We start from the raw sequence: 20,205 nt of genomic DNA, 5'->3' as shown, positions 1-20,205 counted from the left end.
TTGTTCACTTACCAGCGGTGTTATCATGAAATAGTTTGGAAGAGCTATAGTAATGCACGATTAGATCGTTTCTACTGTACAGTTAAAACAGCGGGTCAGTGATCTCAGGAGCATGTAGTGAAAACTATTAAAATAATTAGGAAGTGGTGTTTATCGTCTTTTAAAATCTAATTTACCCCACCACTGGATCGTGAATCCTGCCAAACTGGTTCTACAGCAAACCCCCAACCCCCACGTGCCCCCCCAACATCGGCCTCTGCCTGCAGGACTAGTCGTTGAGAGTGAGATAAACAAACACAAGGACTGCCCAATAAGCTTTAGGGTCTCTTGAGCTCACAGGCTGACCATTTATTCCGTAACATATTGCTAGCCCACCCTGGCTTTCAACACACGTGAGCCTTTGTTTAATATATTAAGGACATATTAAGATGTTAAGGACAGTTAGCACATCAAAACTTTATAGGTACATGAAGGAGCAGAGGCTGGGATATTTCACATAGTCAATCAGCAGCGCCTTTAAAGTATAAAGTGACAGTTCCCTATTCTATTTTTGCCTATGTTGCTCTCTGCATATAAATGACCCAAACTGGGGCCTGAGTGATAGTACAAGGGGGTAGGGAATTTGCATGCTGCAGACCCGGGGTTGATGTCCTGCATTCCATATGAGCTCAGGTCCCCTGAGCACTATCTGGAGTGATTCCTGAGTGCAGAACCAGGAATAACCCCTGAGTATCACGGAGTGTGATTCAAAACGAAAAACAAGGGGCTGGAGAGATAGCACAGCGGGTAGGGCGTTTGCCTTGCATGCGGCCGACCCGGGTTCAAATCCCAGCATCCCATATGGTCCCCTGAGCACGGCCAGGGGTAATTCCTGAGTGCAGAGCCAGGAGTAACCCCTGTGCATCGCTAGGTGTGACCCAAAAAGCAAAAAAAAAAAAAATGAAAAACAAAAGACTCTAAACTGTTTTATTCTATTCTTTCCTGAGGACCTGTCAGCTTGTCATCTATTCTTCTTCAGGGGTGGGGGGGCGGAAGGCACACATTTGCAGCCCATTATATTTAAAGAACACATTCAGGGGCCAGAGCAATAGCACAGCGGGTAGGGCGTTTGCCTTGCACGCGGCCGACCCAGGTTCGATCCCCGGCATCCCATATGGTCCCCCAAGCACCGCCAGGAGTAATTCCTTAGTGCAAAGCCAGGAGTAACCCCTGAGCATCGCTGGGTGTGACTCAAAAAGCAAAAAAAAAAAAAGAACACATTCAGCAACCCATTATATTCTTAGAACTAGTACCTGGGACTATCCCAATCTTGTTTTTTTTTTTTCTTTTCCGGTCACTCCCGGGGACGCACAGGGGTTACTCCTGGCTCTGAGCTCAGAAATTACTCCTGGTGGTGCTCAGGGGACCATACGGGATGGGATGCTGGGAATCAAACCCGGGTTGGCTGTGTGCAAGGCAAACACCCTACCCGCTGTGCTATTGCTCCAGCCCCGCAACCTTGTTTTTTTTTAAGGGGGACAATCTTTCACACACCAGTTTAAAATATATACAATATAATGCAATTTTCTGAAAATATATATGATTTTTAAATGACAGGTGTAGTTAGCAATCAATTTCCAACATATCTGAAATTGAAAAGCAACTTTACAAACATGTGATGTTTAACTTTCACTCATTTTAATCCTTTTAACCAAATATGAGGTGGTTAACTGTATCTCCAGTTAACAGAGAAAGAAACAGAAAGAAAAGAAAATATGCATCATTACATATATAAGCATGCCATTTGATGTGAATGAAATTATATAGAAATATAAAGTGATGTATAATATTTGCTAGTTTTACATAGTATCTTTAATAGGCTGGGGATGACATTCAGCTGGAGAGAACCTGTCTTGTATGTGTGAGGTCATGGGTTCAATCCCTGTCACTGCAAACAAATTATACTGATAAGAAAATACAATAAAAGTAAACATATAAGAGAATAAATATGCATTTATTAGAGTGGATATACATGTTTACATATATAAAGCATACATATTCTCTTAAGCACATAATAGATGCATGATCATGCCAGTATATCTAATAAATATGCTAATATTTGCACACATTGTATTCTAAGATGGACTAAGTACAAATATACCAATGAATATATAAATATGTAGTGTTGTGTTCAGTGGCAATAGAAACTACAACAAGTAATAAAGTTGGGTGAAAGAGTAATCAAGATTGAGTTGTGGCTTTTTTCCTTTCATTCTTTTCCCTTTTTCAAAAATTTCCTTCAGTTCTGGGCATCACACCTAGTTCTCATGGGCACAAGCCTAGTTCTCATGAACCCCATTTTTTAGTGCTGAGTTGTGACTTTGGATAGTATGATCAGGTAGGGCTTCTCTAAGGAGGTGACATTTGAGCTGAGACATGAGGGGGAAGCACGGCCTAGGAATATTTAGAGGAAGAGCCTTTCAGACAGCAAGGCATACTCTACCATTGAGCCCCATCACCAGACCCGAACTGTGGTTTTCGATTGTGTGATCACAGAGGGCTTCTCTGAGGAGGTGACATGTGAGTTGAGCCATGAAGGAGAAATGTGACCTAGGAATATTTGCAGGAAGAGCATTCCAGGTAGAGGGAACATGAAGTGCAAAGACCACCAAAGCTTGCTGGGGATCCAAAGATAAGGCCTAGGGGCTGGAGCGATAGCACAGCAGGTAGTACATTTGCCTTGCATTCAGCCAAACGGGGTTCAATTCCCAGCATCCCATATGGTCCCCCAAGCCCCGCCAGAAGTGATTCCTGAGTGCACGAGCCAGGAGTAACCCCTGTGCATCACTGGGTGTGACCCAAAACAAAAACAAAAAACCCCAAAGATAAGGCCTCCATCATTCTTTAGAAATGTGAACTGTGGGACCAGAACGATAGTGCAGCAGGTAGGATACAGGAGAAAGGGCTCTCGCTTTGCATGCGGCCGACCTGAGTTTGATGTGGCCCCCAAATGGAAAAACAAATAAGAAATGTGAGCTGCACCCAGCAGGGATTTTTGTTGTCTTGTTCACTGCTGCCTCCCTGCGCCTAGACAGGGCCCAACATGCAGTTAGCCTCTGATGACTTTCGAAGTTTGCTGAGTTTCTCCCTTTGGCTGCTTTGCTCCTTCATCCTTCCCTCTGCATCTCCCAGGAAGGAGAGTCGGGGCAGAAGGGAGAGCTGGGATGCAGAACTTGAGCCTCCTGAGGGTGGCTGGAACTGCCTGAGGGCAGTCCCTTGGGGGTGATGAGTAAATGTGTGTGTGGCAGAAGCCAGGGCTTCCTTGAGAAAAGGGGGTGACGGGCATGGGGTAGGGAGTGTTCACCCCATGGAACACTGCCATAATGTCCTGTTTTCTTGCAGCTCACCCGGAGGATGTTTAAGTTTTCCCAAAGAAAACTTGCTTCCTCCCGCAGGGCTCAGGGCTGGGGGGAGCAGTGCTTGGAGCCAGGCTCTGAACTCCTCAGGCTTTTCCCGAAGTAGGGTGTCAGCCTGCAGCTCCCACCTGGCACCCCACTGACTATAAAGATGCGCTCCCTTCAGCCTCTTGAAGAGGCTAATGAGGGGAGAAATGCCAGGCCAGCTCTCTGGTCCAGGGCAGGGGGCCCGAGAGGGAAGCGTGGGGGTGGTCTGGAGCACGGGGAACTGGCCACCAGCTCTGAAAGCCTGGCGGCCCAGGGGCTGCTTTGAGAGGGAGTTACCCAGTGGGAAGCCTGCCTGAAAGGAGATTAGAATCCTATAAATGCAGCCCCCATGGCGAGTTGCGGTCACTAGCGGGAAGAACTCATTCATTCCTCTCACAGAGCCCCATTGAGCAGTGAGTATGTGTCTGGAATTGTGGGAAGGGTTTTTCCTGTCAGCACAAGCTCCATGACCCCCACCTCCCTCGATTTTTCTTCCCGGGATGAAGCTGAACTCCAGTTCGGTTTCCAACTTATTCCTGGAGCCCCACAGCCAGCTAAGGAAGAACATAACCGGAGCGATAGAGCACGGCAGGTAAAACAAGAGCCTTGCACGCACAGCTGACCCAGGTTCAATCTCCAGCACCACATCTGGTTTTTCCCGCCCTGCCAGGAGTGATTCCTGAGCAAAAAGCCAGGAGTAAGCCTTGAGCACCAACGAGCGTGTCTCAAAAATCAAACAACAACAACAACAACAAAAAGGAAGAACACTGTTGGGAAAGCTAGTACATTACCCTCTTTGCTCTGGGTCTTCCTTCCTCCCAGCCCTAAAGGCTGCTAGCTGTGGTATGTTTTCAGGAAAAGCAGGAGTTGTCTTCAAAGCACTGACAAAAACCCAAAGCAACTTCGAAGAGACAGTCGGTCAGAATCCCAAATGTCACACAAGGGTCTGCTTTACTGAACCAACAAAAAAGTGACCCCTACTTTGATGAACGAACAAAGCCTCAAGGCTTCAAGACATCTGTTTCTTCTCAAGCCGGCTGCCCTCCCTGGCCTGGTTCCCTTTCCCTTTGTTTTCTCTCTTGACAGCGTGTGGGGAGCACCTGCTGTTTGCTGGGACCTCGGAGACTTAGCTGATCTCCGATCTCCGATCTATGATCTACGGGGTGCAGAGCCGAAGAAGGGTTCCTTCCCCCACCCTGGAAACGTTGTCTTGGCAGAGATAAAAATCCTAATAAGGACCTGGGAGGAAGCTTAAGGGTAGAACATATACCTTACATGTGTGAGTTTCTTATTTTGATCTTCAGCACCGTGTGACCACCCCCCACATGGCAGGGGTGACCCTGGTAGCGCCCAAGCATGGAACCATCGGCCAACCAAGTTTACCATCATTGGGAGGTAAGTACTGCTGATTGAAACTCATAAAAATAATGATGACAGGACTGGAAAGATGTGGAAGGTAGTTGCCTCGCACACAGCACCAGGCTTCAATCTTCAGCACTGCATAGAGTCTTCCTATGCCTTGCCAGGAATAATACCTGAGTACAGAGCAAGGAGTACTCCCTGAGCACTGCTGGCTGTGCCCCCACCCCAACAACAAGAAAATGATGATGAATCACATTTGATCAGTAGCATTTCTTTTTTGGTTTGGGGGCCACACCCGGCTATGCTCAGGGGTTATTCCTGGCTCTGTACTTAGAAATTACTCCAGCTGATGCTCAAGGAACCCCACGGGATGTCAGGGATTGAACCTGGGTTGGCCCCGTGCAAGGCAAATAAAAACACCCTACCCACTGTACTGTCTCTTTGGTTCCAGATCCGTGGCATTTTGTGAGCACCTGCTCTGTGCCTGGTGGCTCTGCTTGATTGTGTAGAAAAGGTATCCAGGCACAGGCCCCCAGAGGGTGGTAATCAGAGCAAGAAGCTGCTGCCAGAGATGGGGAGCTCTCTATGGATTGACCAAGGTGAACTCGTTATTTGTACAGGACACCTCACATTTTGAAATCTGGAAAATAGCCCATCCCCCACCCCCCTCAGCTATCTGGGCCAAGGCCTTAGCTGACAGGTGTATGTTTCCCTGGCCAGTCTCTGGCACAGATGTGTCCTGGCCCTGGAGGAGGGAGGAGGCAGATCAGATGAGTGAGAAGTCAAAGTAAGTGTGTGTGTGATGGGGGGTGTGTGTGTGCATGTACGTGCATGCGCATATGTGTATCCTGAGTGGTCTCCTCTGCCTGCACATGTTCTCAGTCATAATTTTACATGCCTGTGAACTCCATATATCTTTTCTTTAATTCTTTGTTTTTGGGTCACACCCGGAAGTGTTCAGGAATTACTCCTGGCTCTGCACTCAGGGATCACTCCTGGCAGGGTTGGGGTCCCTCTGGGGTGATTGATAGGAATTGAACCAGGCTTGGCTGCATGTAAGGCAAGTGCCTTAACACCTGTTATTAACTCTGTCACTGAAGCACTTGGGTTGGACAGTCAGCCAGATCTAGAAAACCCTGCTGGGTGGGATTGGTTGCATATGAGGACATAAATGGGCCGAGAGATAGTACAGTGGGTACTCTTTCTCTTGCCTTGCACGTGGTCGGCTCAGATGCAATCCCTGACACCCCATATGGTCCCCAAAGCTTTCTCTGAGCACAGAGGCAGGAGTAAGTCCTAAAGCAAACAAAAATATTGTATTTGTGTGCTCTGTATTCAGCTGTGGGTCTGCATCAGTGCATGTGTTGGTTCTCTCTAGTGCACCTGTGAGCCTGTGCGGGAGGCCTGCTGTCTGGGATTTGAGACTCTGTACAGAGTGTCTGTGAGATCAGTGACAGGACAGCAGGTAGGGCACTTACCTTGCATACAGCTGACCCGGCTTCGATCCTCAGCATCCCATATAATCCCCATCCCCATGTAATCCCATGTAAACCAGCACTGCCAGTTCAGAGGCAGGAGTAAGGCTTGAGCATTGCTGGGTATAGCCCAAACAACCCCCACAAGTGTCTGTACACCGGGGCCAGGGAAACAGTACAATGGGTAGGGCACTTGCCTTGCATGTGATCCACCCAGGTTCGATCCCTGACATCCCATTATGGTCCCTTGACACCCTCCAGGAGTGATTCCTGAGGCAGAAACAGGAGTATGCCCTGGTATGGCCCCAAAGAGCAAAACAAAAGTATCTGTGAGCTGGCCAGTGGCCCACCAAACCAGGGGTGGGGGATGGGGAGATGGATCTGTGTTCAGGCTGCCGGGTCCCTTATGATACCTGGGAGCTGGAGAAACGCTGCAGCTGCGAATGTGTGACTGCTCGGGCCTGGGAACGCCACGTGCGGTCTCTGCGTGTTCCCATCCATCAGCCTGTATTCTCTGTGTGTGGCTGTGAGGCTGTGTCTGAGTGTGTTTGTACCTCTGTGGGTGATGGTTAGTCTGCCCCCCATCTCCGAGCCCCTGGATGGGGCTGCTCTCCCTGCCTCTGCAGGAGTCTCTCTCCTGCTGGGGGGAAGTAAACACACCCTCGCCAGCCCTCCTCCAGCTGCGGCTGGGGTGGGGGCATCGAGGCTTGCTTTGAAGGCCCAGCCAGCCCCTGGCCTTTCCGGGAATTCTGTGCTCCCTGTGGGAGGTGGGCAGGCCTGGAGAGGCCCTTCTGTCCCCCTGGGCCTCAAGCAGCCCGCTCGAGTTGGGCCTATACCCCATGTCCACACTGCCTGTCTCCCTGCAGGGAACATATGCCTTGCTTGGGAAGGGTCACAGGCCTGGATAGAAATGAATAAACAGACAGACACCCCCAACCCCAGAAGGGAGACAGTGAGGATCCTTGGGAAGGACATGGCTGGGGGCCAGGATTTCAGAGTGTTTTTCATTTGCAGGGTGTGTGTCTGCACTCATCTGGCCACAAATGCCCTCCTTGCCATCTCTGGTGCCTCCCCCAAGATCTAGGGTCCTTTCTCAGATAAACAATCTGTCAGAGGTCACCCTCTTGTGCCCTGGCTGTTTCCATCCCGGCACCTGTTCCACTTTTTTTGGGGGGTGGTACAGTTAGCCACCCTTAGTGGTGTTCAAGGCTTACTCCTGGCTCTGTGCTCAGGGATTACTTCTGGTGGGGCTTGGGGGGATCATATGGGTGTAGGGGATCGAACCGCATGCAAGTCAAGTGCTTTCTTTCTCCTATCCTTGTTCCACTTTTCCTGAATCTCCCAAACAGTGCTCAGGGAGCCCCATGGTCCCAGAAATTCTTGGCGAAGCAGGTGGACGGTTCAAGGCTCAGGCCCAGTGGTGCTGGTGAGCCTTAGGGCCACCCTGGCAGTCCTGGCGGTGGGGGGGCTCATGCAAGTGCCAGGGATCAAACTGAAACATTAGCATCTACAAGGCAAGTGCTGTAGCTCTTACAGCCATCTCTCCAGTCCAACTGCCACCTCTGTTGCTGGTTCTACTGATCAATCTTATCTGCCCTTTTTTGAGGGGTGGGAGCACAGTGGGCAAAGCTCAGGAACCTGCACTTGGAATTATTCCTGGAAGTGCTCAGGGGGACCATACAGGATGACTGCATGCATTCAAGGCAATAGGACCTGCTGTCCTATCTCTCTGGCCCCCCTATGTGCCCTTCTGCCTAAAGCTAGCTTTTCCTGTGGTCAGTGTCTCCCTCCCTCACCCACTTTCTGGGCTGTTGACTCTGGCTGGTGTGTCTGTTTCCAGTTTCCAACCTGTCTGGGGAAGCAAAAGGCTGGGCCCACCTGTTCACCAGCTGTGCCTCCTGCTTCTTACTGAGTCAGCTTTCTCTTTGCTTCCGCCAGGTACTTACATTAGACTATGGTTGCTCACGTTTCTGAGTCTGTCTGTGCCAGCCCTCCTCCCCCCCTTGCCGTGACTGCCCTTCTGCCAATCTACCACTCCCCCGCACCCTGTCTTTCTGTCCTCACAGTTGTCTGTCCTTGTATGATTTCTCCTGTGTGCCTCACTGGTCTCTTATTGGTGGCTATTCCCTTCTCTGTCTTTCTTTCTGCCTTCGGTCCAGTCCCCCTGTATCTAAATCCCGAGCCAGTTCCCTCTGTTGGCTTGTCTCTTTGTCTGGGCTTAGTTAGTTCTAGTTGCTTGATCTTTCTGTTTCCCCTCTCCCCCACCATCCAGACCCTCAGATTTGTGTGACCTTCCACGTGGGTTCAGATGAGGTGGGGCATCCTCCTCTCCAATTCTGCTCCTCTTCCTGCTTCTCCCACCCAGAGTCAGAAGGTGCAAAAGGGAATTTGAATGAAAACTTCTGATAGTACAGGTGTTACTGCACTTGCTTTGCACGCCGTTGACTAAGCTTTGACCCCTGGTACCATAGAAGCTCCTCAGAGCCCCGCCAAGAAGTGATCCCTGAGCATAGAGCGGGGTGTAAGCCCTGAGCGCGGGTGTGGCGCAAAACCGAAGGGAGAAAAAAAAAAGGAATGAAAAACGTCTTCTCAGAAAAAAAAAAAAAACCGCGGGCCAGATGGGGCCCTGACGGAGCTGATTAGGGGCTGAGCGCACAGCGCGCTGATTGGCTGCGGGCGGTGCAGGGGCAGGGTCGAGGCAAGCAGGCGGGAGCTGCAGGCCTCGGGGTCCCAGATCCCTGAGCTGAGCCTCGCGGTTTCAGAAGCCAGTGAAGAGCCGCGAGGTGAGGAGGGGCGCCTGCTAGCTTGGACGGGGCACTCTACAGACAGCCAAGGAGGCATGAGTGAGGGTGGGGGTGTCCCCGGAGAGGGACCAGGGCTTCCCAGGAGGCATTTTCAGTGGTAACGAGAACTTTGAATGGGAAGGGGGAGTCCGTTGGGTACCTCACCGTGGAAAGTGTGATCGGCAGGGGGTGACCGGCTCCAGAAGGGGCTCGTGGTTGAGGTGGAGAGCGGGCTCAACCTCCTGGCTGAGAGCCAAGAGTTCAAGGCTTAGGGGTGGAGGTTTCGCCGAGGCAATTTCCGCAATGCTGAGGACCCTGAAGGGGGTTTTTGAGATCTCTCCTTTCCCACACATGAGCTCAGAGCTGGGACTTCCTCGGAAACTGTGAGTTCCATATTTGGGTTAGGGGCGGGGTGCGGACACCCCTAAAACACCTAAGGGCCCCTGGAGGGAGGGGACTGCCCGCTGAAGCTCCCGGTTATTAGTGGGGGGGTGATGGGTGATATTGGGGCTAAGGGCCAGGTTCCTGAGAGACCTGGCGCCCACAAGGGATCTCGCTGCGGATCCTAGGGCTTAGGTAGGATTTGAGAGGGGTCCTAGAAATGACCACTTGTCTCTAGAAGGGGAGTTTAGCAGTGGGGGCTCCAGAAAGGGGGCTCAGTTGGGGGAATTGTCTTTGGTCTCTAGGGAGACTCTTCACAGTTGTGGCAGAGAGCAGCTGACAGAGTGGGGGTGGGGAGGCGGTGGCTGGGGTCCCCTCCAAGGCGAGAGTGCCTTTAGCTCCTGGAGCAAGTTGCATCAGCTTGGAGCTTTGGGCTCTGGGCCTGGCAGGGAGGGGGTAGGGGGCATTGGCAGGGGTGGGGAGGCGGGCAGATAAGACACGTGTCCCTGTAAGGAGTAAGCAGTCTGGCCACACACTAAGGGTGGAAAGAAGGCCGGGGGAGGGGTGTGGAGGGGTGGGAGACTGGAAAGGAAAGGGATTGATAGCCAGAGCTGGAGACAGTAAGTCTGGGGTCTCAGAGGAGAAGACCCCAACTGCAAATTCTCAGCTGCATTGGGTACTTGCTCACTAGCTGGCTCTCCCCGTTTGCGCTCTGTGTGTGTGTGTGTGAGTGTGTGTGTGACTGTGTGTGCGTGCATGTTCTTTCTTATCCAGGACTGAGTAACCACTCTCTCCTCCCATCTCTTCCTCCCTCTCTTTCCTGACCCTCCTCCCCTCTCTTTGTCTTCCTGTTCTTTATCTCAGATCTCTTTCTCTTTCTCCATCTCTGATCCCCGGCCCCCCGACTTCCTTCATCTTAGCTTTCCCCACTTTGGAGCCCCCTTCCCCATTTCTTTGTTTCTCTGCTCTCAGGATGGAACTCCAGGATCCAAAGATGAACGGAGCCCTACCAGCAGGGGCTGTGGGGTAAGTCTGGGGCCCCAGAAGCGGTATCTAGGGCTCAGGAAGACCCTCTCATCTGCCCCCCATTTCCCTGCGCTTTGCAGCTACAGGCAGGAACTCGAGGGTTTCCTGCCCGGCCAGGGAGCTGCTCCTGGGAGGAAGCCAGCCCAGTTCATGGATGTGAGTGACCCCAGAGGGTTGGGCTGGCTGCACCATCTTCTCTCCACTACCTCCCTGCTGACTTCCTGTCCTAGCTGCTCCCCTGTCTAGCTGACCCCCACCCCTTTTGCCTCTGGGAGCTGCCACGCTCCTCTGTCCTTCTCTTGTCCCAACACTTTTAGTTCCCTTCTCCACAGCTCTCTTTTTCCCAGCTTCCTTTGTCCCTTTTGTCTCTTCCCTGCCTCTGTGACCCTTCCCTGAGCTTCTCCCAGGCCTGGCCACTCTTTCCCTTCCCATTCTTGGGGCCACAGTCCCAGTCTCCTAACTGGCCCCCCCTTACCTTTTGTGTGCCTGGGCCCTACCTCTTCCCAGCAGTTCGAAGGGAAGACATCGTTTGGAATGTCCGTGTTCAATCTCAGCAATGCCATCATGGGCAGTGGGATCCTGGGGCTGGCTTATGCCATGGCTCACACAGGGATCCTCTTCTTCTTGTGAGTTCATGGGTAGCCTGGAGGGCGGACAGGACATGCAAGGGTGGTTTATAGGTCAGGTGGGATACCTGGAGGGGGGTGAGTCTGAGTGGAGCCGTATGCCACAGGGCTCTGCTGCTATGCATCGCACTCCTGTCTTCATACTCCATCCACCTCCTGCTCATCTGTGCCGGAGTCGTAGGTGAGACCCAGAGCCCGGATACCGATGCCCAGCACCCTTGTGGACCCCAGACTAGAGACTTGGATCCAGAGCTCACCCCAGTCTTCGGAGATCCACCCCTTTCACTTGAAACCCAAGACCTCACCCTAAGACCCCAGACTCCGGGCCTTTCACCCTGACCCCAGATCCTGGCCCTAAGACCTCCAACTGCCCGCCAGTCTCAAGAACAAGGACTCAGAGTTTGTTCAAATGGCTGAGAGAAGATTTTGCATACAGGCCATCCACATTGGTCCCCTGGCACTGTATGGTCCCCTTGAGTCAGGAATAGCCCCCAAACCAAAACAACAAAAATGAATACTTTGGACTCCAGACCCCAGGCTATGGGCCCCCCTACTTGCCCTTAGGCAGGGGGATAACTCCTAATCCCCAATATTAGCTTTTCAATCTAGCTACACACTCCATTGCTCAGACCATCTATGCCCCTGGGCCATTCCACCTCATCTCTCACCCCCATCCCTTAGTGTCCAGCTCCCACCTCCAACCACAGAGGCCTGTGTCACAGTGTCCTTGCCCCAGCCGTCAGGCTGGGTTCCCAGGGTGGTTTCATTCCGTAGCCTGCTCCAAGACCCTTGCTCCTCTATGCAGCCACCAACCTGCTTCCTGTCCTAAGATCCATGTCCCAGACTCCACCCAAGATTAACTCTTAACCCTTACCTCCAGTCCCCATCAATCAGATCCATTTCCTTCCAACTCTAGCTCCTAGGCACTCTGGGGTTCCGACTCCTCCCTTCTGGTCCTCAAGCAGGGCCTCCTGCATCTCTAACTTTTCCTTCCTGCCCACCCCCTCTCCACAGGCATCCGCGCCTATGAGCAGCTGGGACAGAGGGCACTGGGGCCTGCTGGAAAGCTAGTAGTGGCCATGGTCATCTGTCTCCACAATGTTGGTGGTGAGGTTTCTGGGAGTAGGGGGGCTCAGCTTGGTGGAAGTGGGGTAAGGTGAATTTCCCCAGGCTGGACTGGAGAAGATGGGGGGATGAGAGAAATCCTGCTGATCTCTTCTGCTTATGCCAGCCATGTCCAGTTATCTGTTCATCATCAAGTCTGAACTCCCATTGGTTATTGGCACCTTCCTGGACAAGGACCCTGAGGAGTAAGTGAGCAACAGATGCTAATGAGTGTGTGATGTCCTGCTCCTGTTTGTAATTCTGTGCCCAACAGACTTCTGGTATTTGGTTTTTGAGACTGTGGGAGCACTTCTGTGTGACCAGATTGTAATTCCTGTGCCTTGTGATGCCCACAATATAGGTGGCTGTTGCTTTGACTATAGGAGTTTGGTGTACTCTGGATTTTTGTGGCTGGTTTCTTGCTCGTTCATCTGTTGATTGACTGAATGTCTAGTGACTTGGACACTGGCATTGGTTGTATATAATCTGGTAGACCTAAACTTTGCCTATGAAATTCATTCTGTTCCTACAGTATTGACCCACTCTCTGCTCATCATGTTCTCTTTGAGCTGACTGTTACAGCTGTGTTCTTCGTAATGTGATTTCAACTCTGGGGGGTGGGGGCCCACCACCCATGTGTATTTGACACTTGCTTCCTCTGACTTGTCCTGTCTTTTTTTCTCGACATGCCTGGCAGTACTCAGGGATTACTTCTGGCTCTGCACTCAGGGATCACTCCTGGCATGTTTGGGGGACCATATGGGATGCTGGGGATTAAAAGTGTCAGCTGCTTGCAAGACAAGTGCCCTACCTGCCATAATATCACTCCAGACCCTGACTTGCCCTGTCTAGTAGATTCTGTTTGAGTCTGGGCCTATCGAGGTGGCTGAATCTATTGGGCTATATATATGTGTTACTGACTCCACTGTGTATGTGGGGGTATATTGTACTGTGGTGCCAACTACGTATCTGTGACTTGTTTCAGCTATATTTGCTAATAGTATCCATTTTGTGTTTGTGTGTTTAATTTGTTGATGATTGTTCTGGCAAATTCTGTGTATGTGGTGGCTTACTTTGTATCCTACTAGAGCACTGGTTTGATTCTGAGACCATCTAACTAGCCGATTGTCAACCGTGACTAGAGGTGCCTAATTATTATAGAGGTGCCTAATTATTATAATTAGCTACCACTGTAAATATAGCCAGTGATGCTTCGTTCGTTTCTTTCTGTATAATTATGAGCATGAGAGAGTACCTAAATGCTTAAAATAGCAGGAACTCAATAGAATTTTTTCCTATTTATTTGTGGGGGGCACACCTATCAGTGTTCAGGGTTCACTCCTGGTGGTGCTGAGGAGCCCTATGTAGTTCCTGGATTTGAACCCAGGTTGGATGTGTGCGAGGTTGACTGCTGTCCTATCTCTCCAGCCCTCAATAGAGTTCTTTTGAATGAATGGGTAGTTGTCTGACTAATTATTGTCTTGGCTGAGCACTCCTACTTATCTGCACAAACTCTGCTATATCTCGTGAGCCTAGTTCCAACAGTATGGCCAACTAGCTCCTTCTTTCTGTTTCAGTTCTCAGTTGTGTGGTCAAATAGGCCCCATGACTTTATCTGTTCAGCACACCTGAGTTGTTTCTACAACCACACAAGTGCGATGCTGACTTTTTTGTCGAGCTCTGCCTCAGGTCTGTCCACAAGTTCATCAGACGGTTGTGCTACCTCTGAAATTCTTGGGGTGGGGGCATGATGCCTGCTTTGTGTCTGACATCTTGTATTGGACTGTGTGTGTGGCTGATTTCGGGGTTTTGAGCCTCTGGTTGGATGCTTCCTTGCAGTCAGAGGGCACAGCTGTATGCAATTGGTGCCTGCAGTTTCAGTTGTCACTCTCCTGCAGCACCCTGATAACAGTCTCATCATCCAAAGGGCTCTTTTAGTCAATCCTCTCATGTTATTTGCCACTGCCCACCTGAAGGATTTCTGAGAACTAACATGTTGGCTCATCTCTCTTAACTGTGAGCAGAGATCTGTGACGTGTCATCTCCTATGAACAGCTGCCTGACAGTCATGATGTCTCCCTGTTTCCACAGGGACTGGTACCTGACAGGAAACCTCCTCATCATCATTGTCACTGTGTTCATCATCCTGCCCCTGGCTCTTATGCGACACCTGGGTAAGAGATAGTGCTCGTTGGATTCCTGGCATCCCCTCCAGCGAACCAGATGTAAGCCCTGAGCACCACTGACTGAAGTCCCCCAAAACAAAATAATAATAAAAATCAGAATGGAAATACGACTGCAAATGTGTGGCAGAATTGGGGTGAGAGAGAACCCAACTCTGCTAGACTAGGCGTTTGTGACTTGTGCTGTGGGGTGCTTCTGGATTCCTAAGCTTCTGTGTATTATCCCTTACAGGCTACCTGGGGTATACCAGTGGTCTTTCTCTGACGTGTATGGTGTTCTTCCTCATTTCAGTGAGTCTGAGAAAGACCTATGAAAAAGTGGGGTAAGACTTCATGACATTGGGGCATAGCCTTCTCTGTGACCTCACTTCTGTACCCTTCCTTCTGCAGGTCATCTATAAGAAGTTCGAGCTTGGTTGTGCCATAAGGCACAATGAGACGGCAGAACTCCAGAGCGATCACTCCCCTGCTCTTCCCCCCGAGGGGTTCAACAGAAGTTGTGAGGCCCGGATGTTCACAGTGGACTCACAGGTGGGTGTGCAGGTATCTGGGACTTGCACGACACTCAGGCCTGCTGCTCCCTGCCCATTGCTGCCTGCCCGGTATTTAGAGTGGAGCTTATGTCTGGTATGGAGGCAATGGGAAGGGCAAGAATAATAGGGTATAGCGTAGAACTGTGGAGCCCAGGGGAGTGGGGAGGATGCCGGAACCCTATGGGCTCAAATCTCTCTAATGTCTACTCGGGCTTTCCTCCCAGATGTTCTATACAGTGCCTATTATGGCTTTTGCCTTTGTCTGCCACCCTGAAGTGCTGCCCATTTACACGGAGCTCTGCCGGTGAGTGGATCTTGGTAAAACGCCAGTTAGTGGCAAAAGGCAGGGTGGGGAGTGAATAAAAGAAAATATGGGATTACTATAATGGGGGAACATGTGGATAATTAGTCAGAAAGGGATGGATGGAATGCGGGGTCAGGTGGAAAGAAGAGACAGTAAGAGCCATGCTGAGGAAAGCGGAGAGATGATCAGACAAATGAGATGGACAGACCAGGTCGTATGAAGTGACAGATGAATGGAACAAGAAGGTAGGCTTGGGGACCAGAGTGATAGTGTAACTGGTAGAACACTTGTGCTGCACGAGGCCCATCCGGGTTCCATCCTCGGCATTCCATATGGTCCCCTAAGCACCACCAGAAGTGATTCCTGAGCAGAGCCTGGAGTAACCCCTCAGCATTGCCAAGTGTGGCCCCCCCCAAAAAAAAGATGGTAGACTTGGCGAGTCATGCAGGGGAGGCAGAAATAGGCACCCCATTATGTCCCAACTTCATTTCTGAGTGGGAGACTCAAGAGTATGGGGACCAGTTCTGTGGAGGCTGGATCCAGATTAGGGGTGTGGACCTGCTACTTCTCTGTTCCCTCTACCTCAGGCCCTCCAAACACAGAATGCAGGCTGTGGCCAATGTGTCCATTGGGGCCATGTTCATCATGTATGGGCTCACAGCGACCTTTGGATATCTCACCTTCTACAGTGAGTGGGGCTGAGACTGGGGTAGGACTGGGCAGTGGGTTTAGATGCCTGACATGAGCCCTTTCCCTCTTCCCTCCATGTTCTTGGACCCGTCAATTTCCAGAGGGAAACTGGAGATTTCATTACTCTGTATGTGTGTGTGTTTCTGGGACTTTGGTCTTAGTGTTCCCTCTGTATGCTTCATATGCTTCATTCCATGGCCAGGCAGCGTGGAAGCGGAGATGCTGCACATGTACAGCAAGAAGGACCTGCTCATCCTCTGTGTACGCCTGGCCGTGCTGCTCGCAGTGACTCTCACGGTGCCAGTCGTGCTGTTTCCTGTGCGTGGGGATCAAGGGCCCATGGAAATGGAGGGATATAGATGGATGAACTGAAGGCATAGGCACAACCATTTGTATGGAGGGTTGACATAAAGCTAGATGAATAGGACCAGAGAGAGAGAGAGTACAGTGGGGAGGCCCTTGCCTTGCATGTGATTGACCCGGGTTTCATCCCAATACCACACAGGGTCCCTGAACCCCCACTCCCACGCTCTGAGTATAGCCAGATGGGGCCCCCAAACCAGAACACAAAAGTAGATGGACGAAAGGGAGGTGGCAGGGATGGAGAGACAGAAAAGGCAGAGTTGCCCTATAGACAGAGATGGGGGGGAATCAGCAATCAAACAGAAGACCTAAAGTCAGATACACTGTGGTCATGTGGAGGAAGAAGGCTCAGAGTGGTGAGCTAGACAGAAGAGGGAGCAGCATTGTTAGGGGGCAGTCAGAGTGAATAAAGGGCGGAGCACATGTGGGTTGTTTGGGTGCTCTGAGTGGCAATTAGATGAAAGGCCAAGCCTCTGAGACACATGGAGGGGGTGCATTACATGGTGACAGTCAGGGCTCTTAGGGTGACAGAAGAAGTGACAGATGGTTGGGGTGAGGCAGTCTAATAAAGGAGGAGGCTGAAAAAAAAGGAGGAGGCTGAGATTTTTAGACCTTGGGCAGAGGCATAGGTGGGCAATGAATCAGGAAGACGCAGGTTTTGTGGGGCAGTAGGGAGGCAGATGCACATTCGAACAGTGGAGGCTGCTCAGGCAAAACAGAGTGACAGAGGAAGGGGAAAGTAAGCACCTGGTGGGGGCAGCCCAAATGGTCATGTGGAGGATGGAATTCAAGGTAGATCTAATCCCACAGAGGTGGGGGGGCTCCTGGGCTCCAAACCGTGTCGCACTCTTCCTCCTTTGGTCACAGATTCGCCGTGCCCTGCAGCAGCTGCTCTTCCCAAGCAAGGCATTCAGCTGGCCCCGCCACGTGGCCATCGCTCTTATCATCCTTGTCTTGGTCAATGTCCTTGTCATCTGCGTGCCGACCATCCAGGATATCTTTGGGGTGATTGGTCAGTTCCCCCAAAGGCCAGACCCCAACTACCAGGAGCCTTGGGCCCTAACTGACAATGACTCTGATCCCTCATGTTTGTCCACCAGGGTCCACCTCAGCCCCCAGCCTCATCTTCATCCTTCCCAGTATCTTCTACCTCCGCATTGTGCCCTCTGAGATAGAACCCCTCTACTCCTGGCCCAAGATCCAGGTGAGCACTGCAGGAGAAAAAGGGAGCATTTGGAGGACAGAGCATTCTAGGATGGTTACAGGTAGAAGGTGGGTAGAAGGCAGTGCCTGGGAGAAGAGGAGCCTTCAGGTGAGGAGCAGGTGGTCTGAAGAGATGAGGGAGATCGTCTTGGGAAGAGGTTGAGCTAATTAAAGAGCAGCAGCAGTGAGAAGATGAAGGGAGCACTCAGGGAGAAACTGGTTAGTGGGACGAGGTACCAGATGTAAGGAGCACTGGGAGTAGAGGGTCAGGAGCAAATCTCAAGGAGTAGTCCCGGGGAAAGGCTGGATTGAAGGGAGGAAAAGGGAGCACGAGATCAGGCTGGGGAGGCATGGAGTCTCTTGGGGAGCCCAATTTGTCCCATCTTGTCTCCCATTATTTCCACAGGCTATGTGTTTTGGTGGCCTGGGGGTGCTCTTCATGGCCATCAGTCTAGGTTTCATGTTCACCAACTGGGCCACAGGCAAGAATCGTGTGTCTGGACACTGACCACGCCCTGCTCCACCTGGGCCCCTCATGTGCACACCTCTGAGCATGTAGAGGAAAATGGGGGCGCCCTTCTGGTCCCCACCTGCCTGGTGTAAGGGCGGTGGACATTCAGAGCAGTCCACTTCCCTTCTCCTAGGATGACTTCAACAGCAACCCAACCCTATGGGGGAGGCTGAGTAGAGGGGGAAGGGAAGGAGAAGGACCTGGCCTGGTCCGGGAGGGAGCTCGTCCTGTCCAGCCTGCTCCTACCAGTCTCCTCCCAGTGGAAGCTGTCAAGATTATCCTCGAGCTATTGGGGAAGAATAAAGATGTTGAATTAAAACTCAGACCTCAACCTTCTCATTGCTTTCATTTTTTTTCTTTTTTCCCTTTTTGGGTCACACCCAGCGATGCTCAGGGGTTACTCCTGGCTCTGCACCCTGGAATTACTCCTGGCAGTGTTTGGGGGACCATATGGGATGCCAGGGACTGAACCCAGGTTGGCCGCATGCAAGGAAAATGCCCTCCCTGTTGTAATATCTCTCCTGCCCTTGATCTCTTTCTATAACTGGGTGGGGGAGATGTTTCCACTCCTGGTTGCACTGTACCCTAATAACACAAAAACATTAATCGAAAACATGCCTACACATCTGTTCATTGCAGCACTAGTTATAATAGACAAGTTTGGGGACCTACCCACAGTGCTTAAAGGGCTACTCCTGGTGAGCCTTGCTGGAGGATTACTCCTGGTGGTGCTGGGAATCGAACCTGGGTCATCTGAATGCAAAGCATGTGCTCCAGTCCTTTGAACTAACTTTTCAGGGAAAAAATAGCCAATAGTTAGTAACAACCCAAGTGCTTGATAACAGATGAGTGGATAAAGAAATTGTAGTGACTGTACCAATGGACTACTATATAGCTATAAGAAAGAATAAAATTTTGCAGTTTGCGGCAAGTTGGATGAAATTGAAAAGTGTCATGCTGAGTGAAGTGAGTTAGAAAGTAAAAGATAAAGGGCAGCTGATCTCTGTGGAACATAAAGAAACTAAGAAAGACATTAGACAATTCCCAATGGAGACAAACATGAGTTTGAAACACGATCAGTAGAAATGGGAATTGTGGGGATGAGGGGATCGGGAAGGGACCATGGGAAAATTGTGAAGGGATCTTGAAAAACTTGTTGGAAGATTGGTGCCGCAACTGCAACTTCAGTTATACAACTTCAGTTATAAAATAATGACTTCAGTGCTATTGTTTGGTTTTTGGGCCAGACCTAGCAGTGATTAGGGTTTGCACCTGGTTCTGTACTCAGGGCTCACTACTGACCTGGCTTGGAAGACCATATGTAGTGTTAATGAACCCAGTTCTGGTGCATGCAAGGCAAACCCCTTACCCGCTATACCATATCTCTGGTCCTGCAATAGGATGTTCCTGATTTTAAAAAAATTAAAATACATAAATAAAATGATTCACTGTCACTGTCATCCCATTGCTCATCGATTTGCTCAAGCGGGCACCAGTAACATCTCCATGTGAGACTTGTTACTGTTTTTGTTATATCGAATACGCCACGGGTAGCTTGCCAGGCTCTGCCATGCGGGTGAGATACTCTTGGTAGCTTGCTGGGCTCTCCGAGAGGGGCAGAGGAATCAAACCCAGGTCGGCCATGTGCAAGGCAAACGCCCTACCCACTGTGCTATCACTCCAGCCCAAATAAAATAAATTAAAAATAATAGCACTGTAGCACTGTTGTCCCATTGCTCATCAATTTGCTCGAGTGGGCACCAGTAATGTCTCCATAGTGAGACTTGTTGTTACCGTTTTTGGCATATCGAATTCGCCATGGGTAGCTTGCCAGTCTCTGCTGTGCAGGCAAAATACTCTGGTAGCTTGCCAGGCTCTCTGAGAGAGGAGGAATTGAACCCTGGTCGGCCACGTGCAAGGCAAACACCCTACCCGCTGTGCTATGGCTCCAGTATAAAAAGGTATTTTGGGTGGGATGCACATCTTGCTGTGTTCAGAGCTTACTCCTGGTGGACTCCCTACCTGCTGTACTTTTGCCTGGCCCTAACAAGACTTTTTCCACCCCCCAGAAAGGACTTTTTAGGGAAAACTGCTTAGGTTCAGATAGGATTGAACCAACACCCTGGAAGTAGGACTAAACCATCTCCTGTGAACTCACTTCTCCACTCCTTCCTTCACTCACTGCTCAGTTCATTGCTTCATAATTTGCTCACTCGAGCCAACGACTGAGATCCTACTT

At 50.7% G+C, this 20,205-nt stretch overlaps 1 protein-coding gene across 4 annotated transcripts; it reads left to right on the top strand.

The window, feature by feature from the left end:
- Positions 1-4,662: 4,662 nt before the first annotated feature.
- SLC38A5 (solute carrier family 38 member 5) lies at positions 4,663-18,266 on the top strand. 4 transcript variants are annotated; one of them, XM_055122141.1, is made up of 16 exons: positions 4,663-4,817; positions 10,288-10,449; positions 10,530-10,605; positions 10,957-11,075; positions 11,183-11,256; positions 12,090-12,182; positions 12,307-12,385; positions 14,271-14,353; positions 14,595-14,653; positions 14,753-14,893; positions 15,120-15,199; positions 15,787-15,887; positions 16,092-16,207; positions 17,120-17,264; positions 17,353-17,456; positions 17,862-18,266. In XM_055122141.1, the coding sequence occupies exons 2-16, from the start codon at positions 10,397-10,399 to the stop codon at positions 17,961-17,963; spliced, it is 1,425 nt and encodes a 474-aa protein (XP_054978116.1). In that variant the 5' UTR covers positions 4,663-4,817; positions 10,288-10,396; the 3' UTR covers positions 17,964-18,266. The 4 variants fall into 4 exon arrangements, with proteins under 4 accessions (XP_054978116.1, XP_004612938.1, XP_054978115.1 ...); XM_004612881.2 differs by lacking the exon at positions 4,663-4,817 and adding an exon at positions 9,012-9,042 and having other exon boundaries at positions 10,960-11,075; XM_055122140.1 differs by lacking the exon at positions 4,663-4,817 and adding an exon at positions 9,012-9,042.
- The last annotated feature ends 1,939 nt before the right edge of the window (positions 18,267-20,205 follow it).

Source organism: Sorex araneus, chromosome X (genome assembly GCF_027595985.1).
Source record: "Sorex araneus isolate mSorAra2 chromosome X, mSorAra2.pri, whole genome shotgun sequence".
Taxonomy (NCBI): Eukaryota; Metazoa; Chordata; class Mammalia; order Eulipotyphla; family Soricidae; genus Sorex; species Sorex araneus.
The sequence above is the reverse complement of the archived record's forward strand: the minus strand, read 5'-3'. Positions and strand labels throughout refer to the sequence as shown.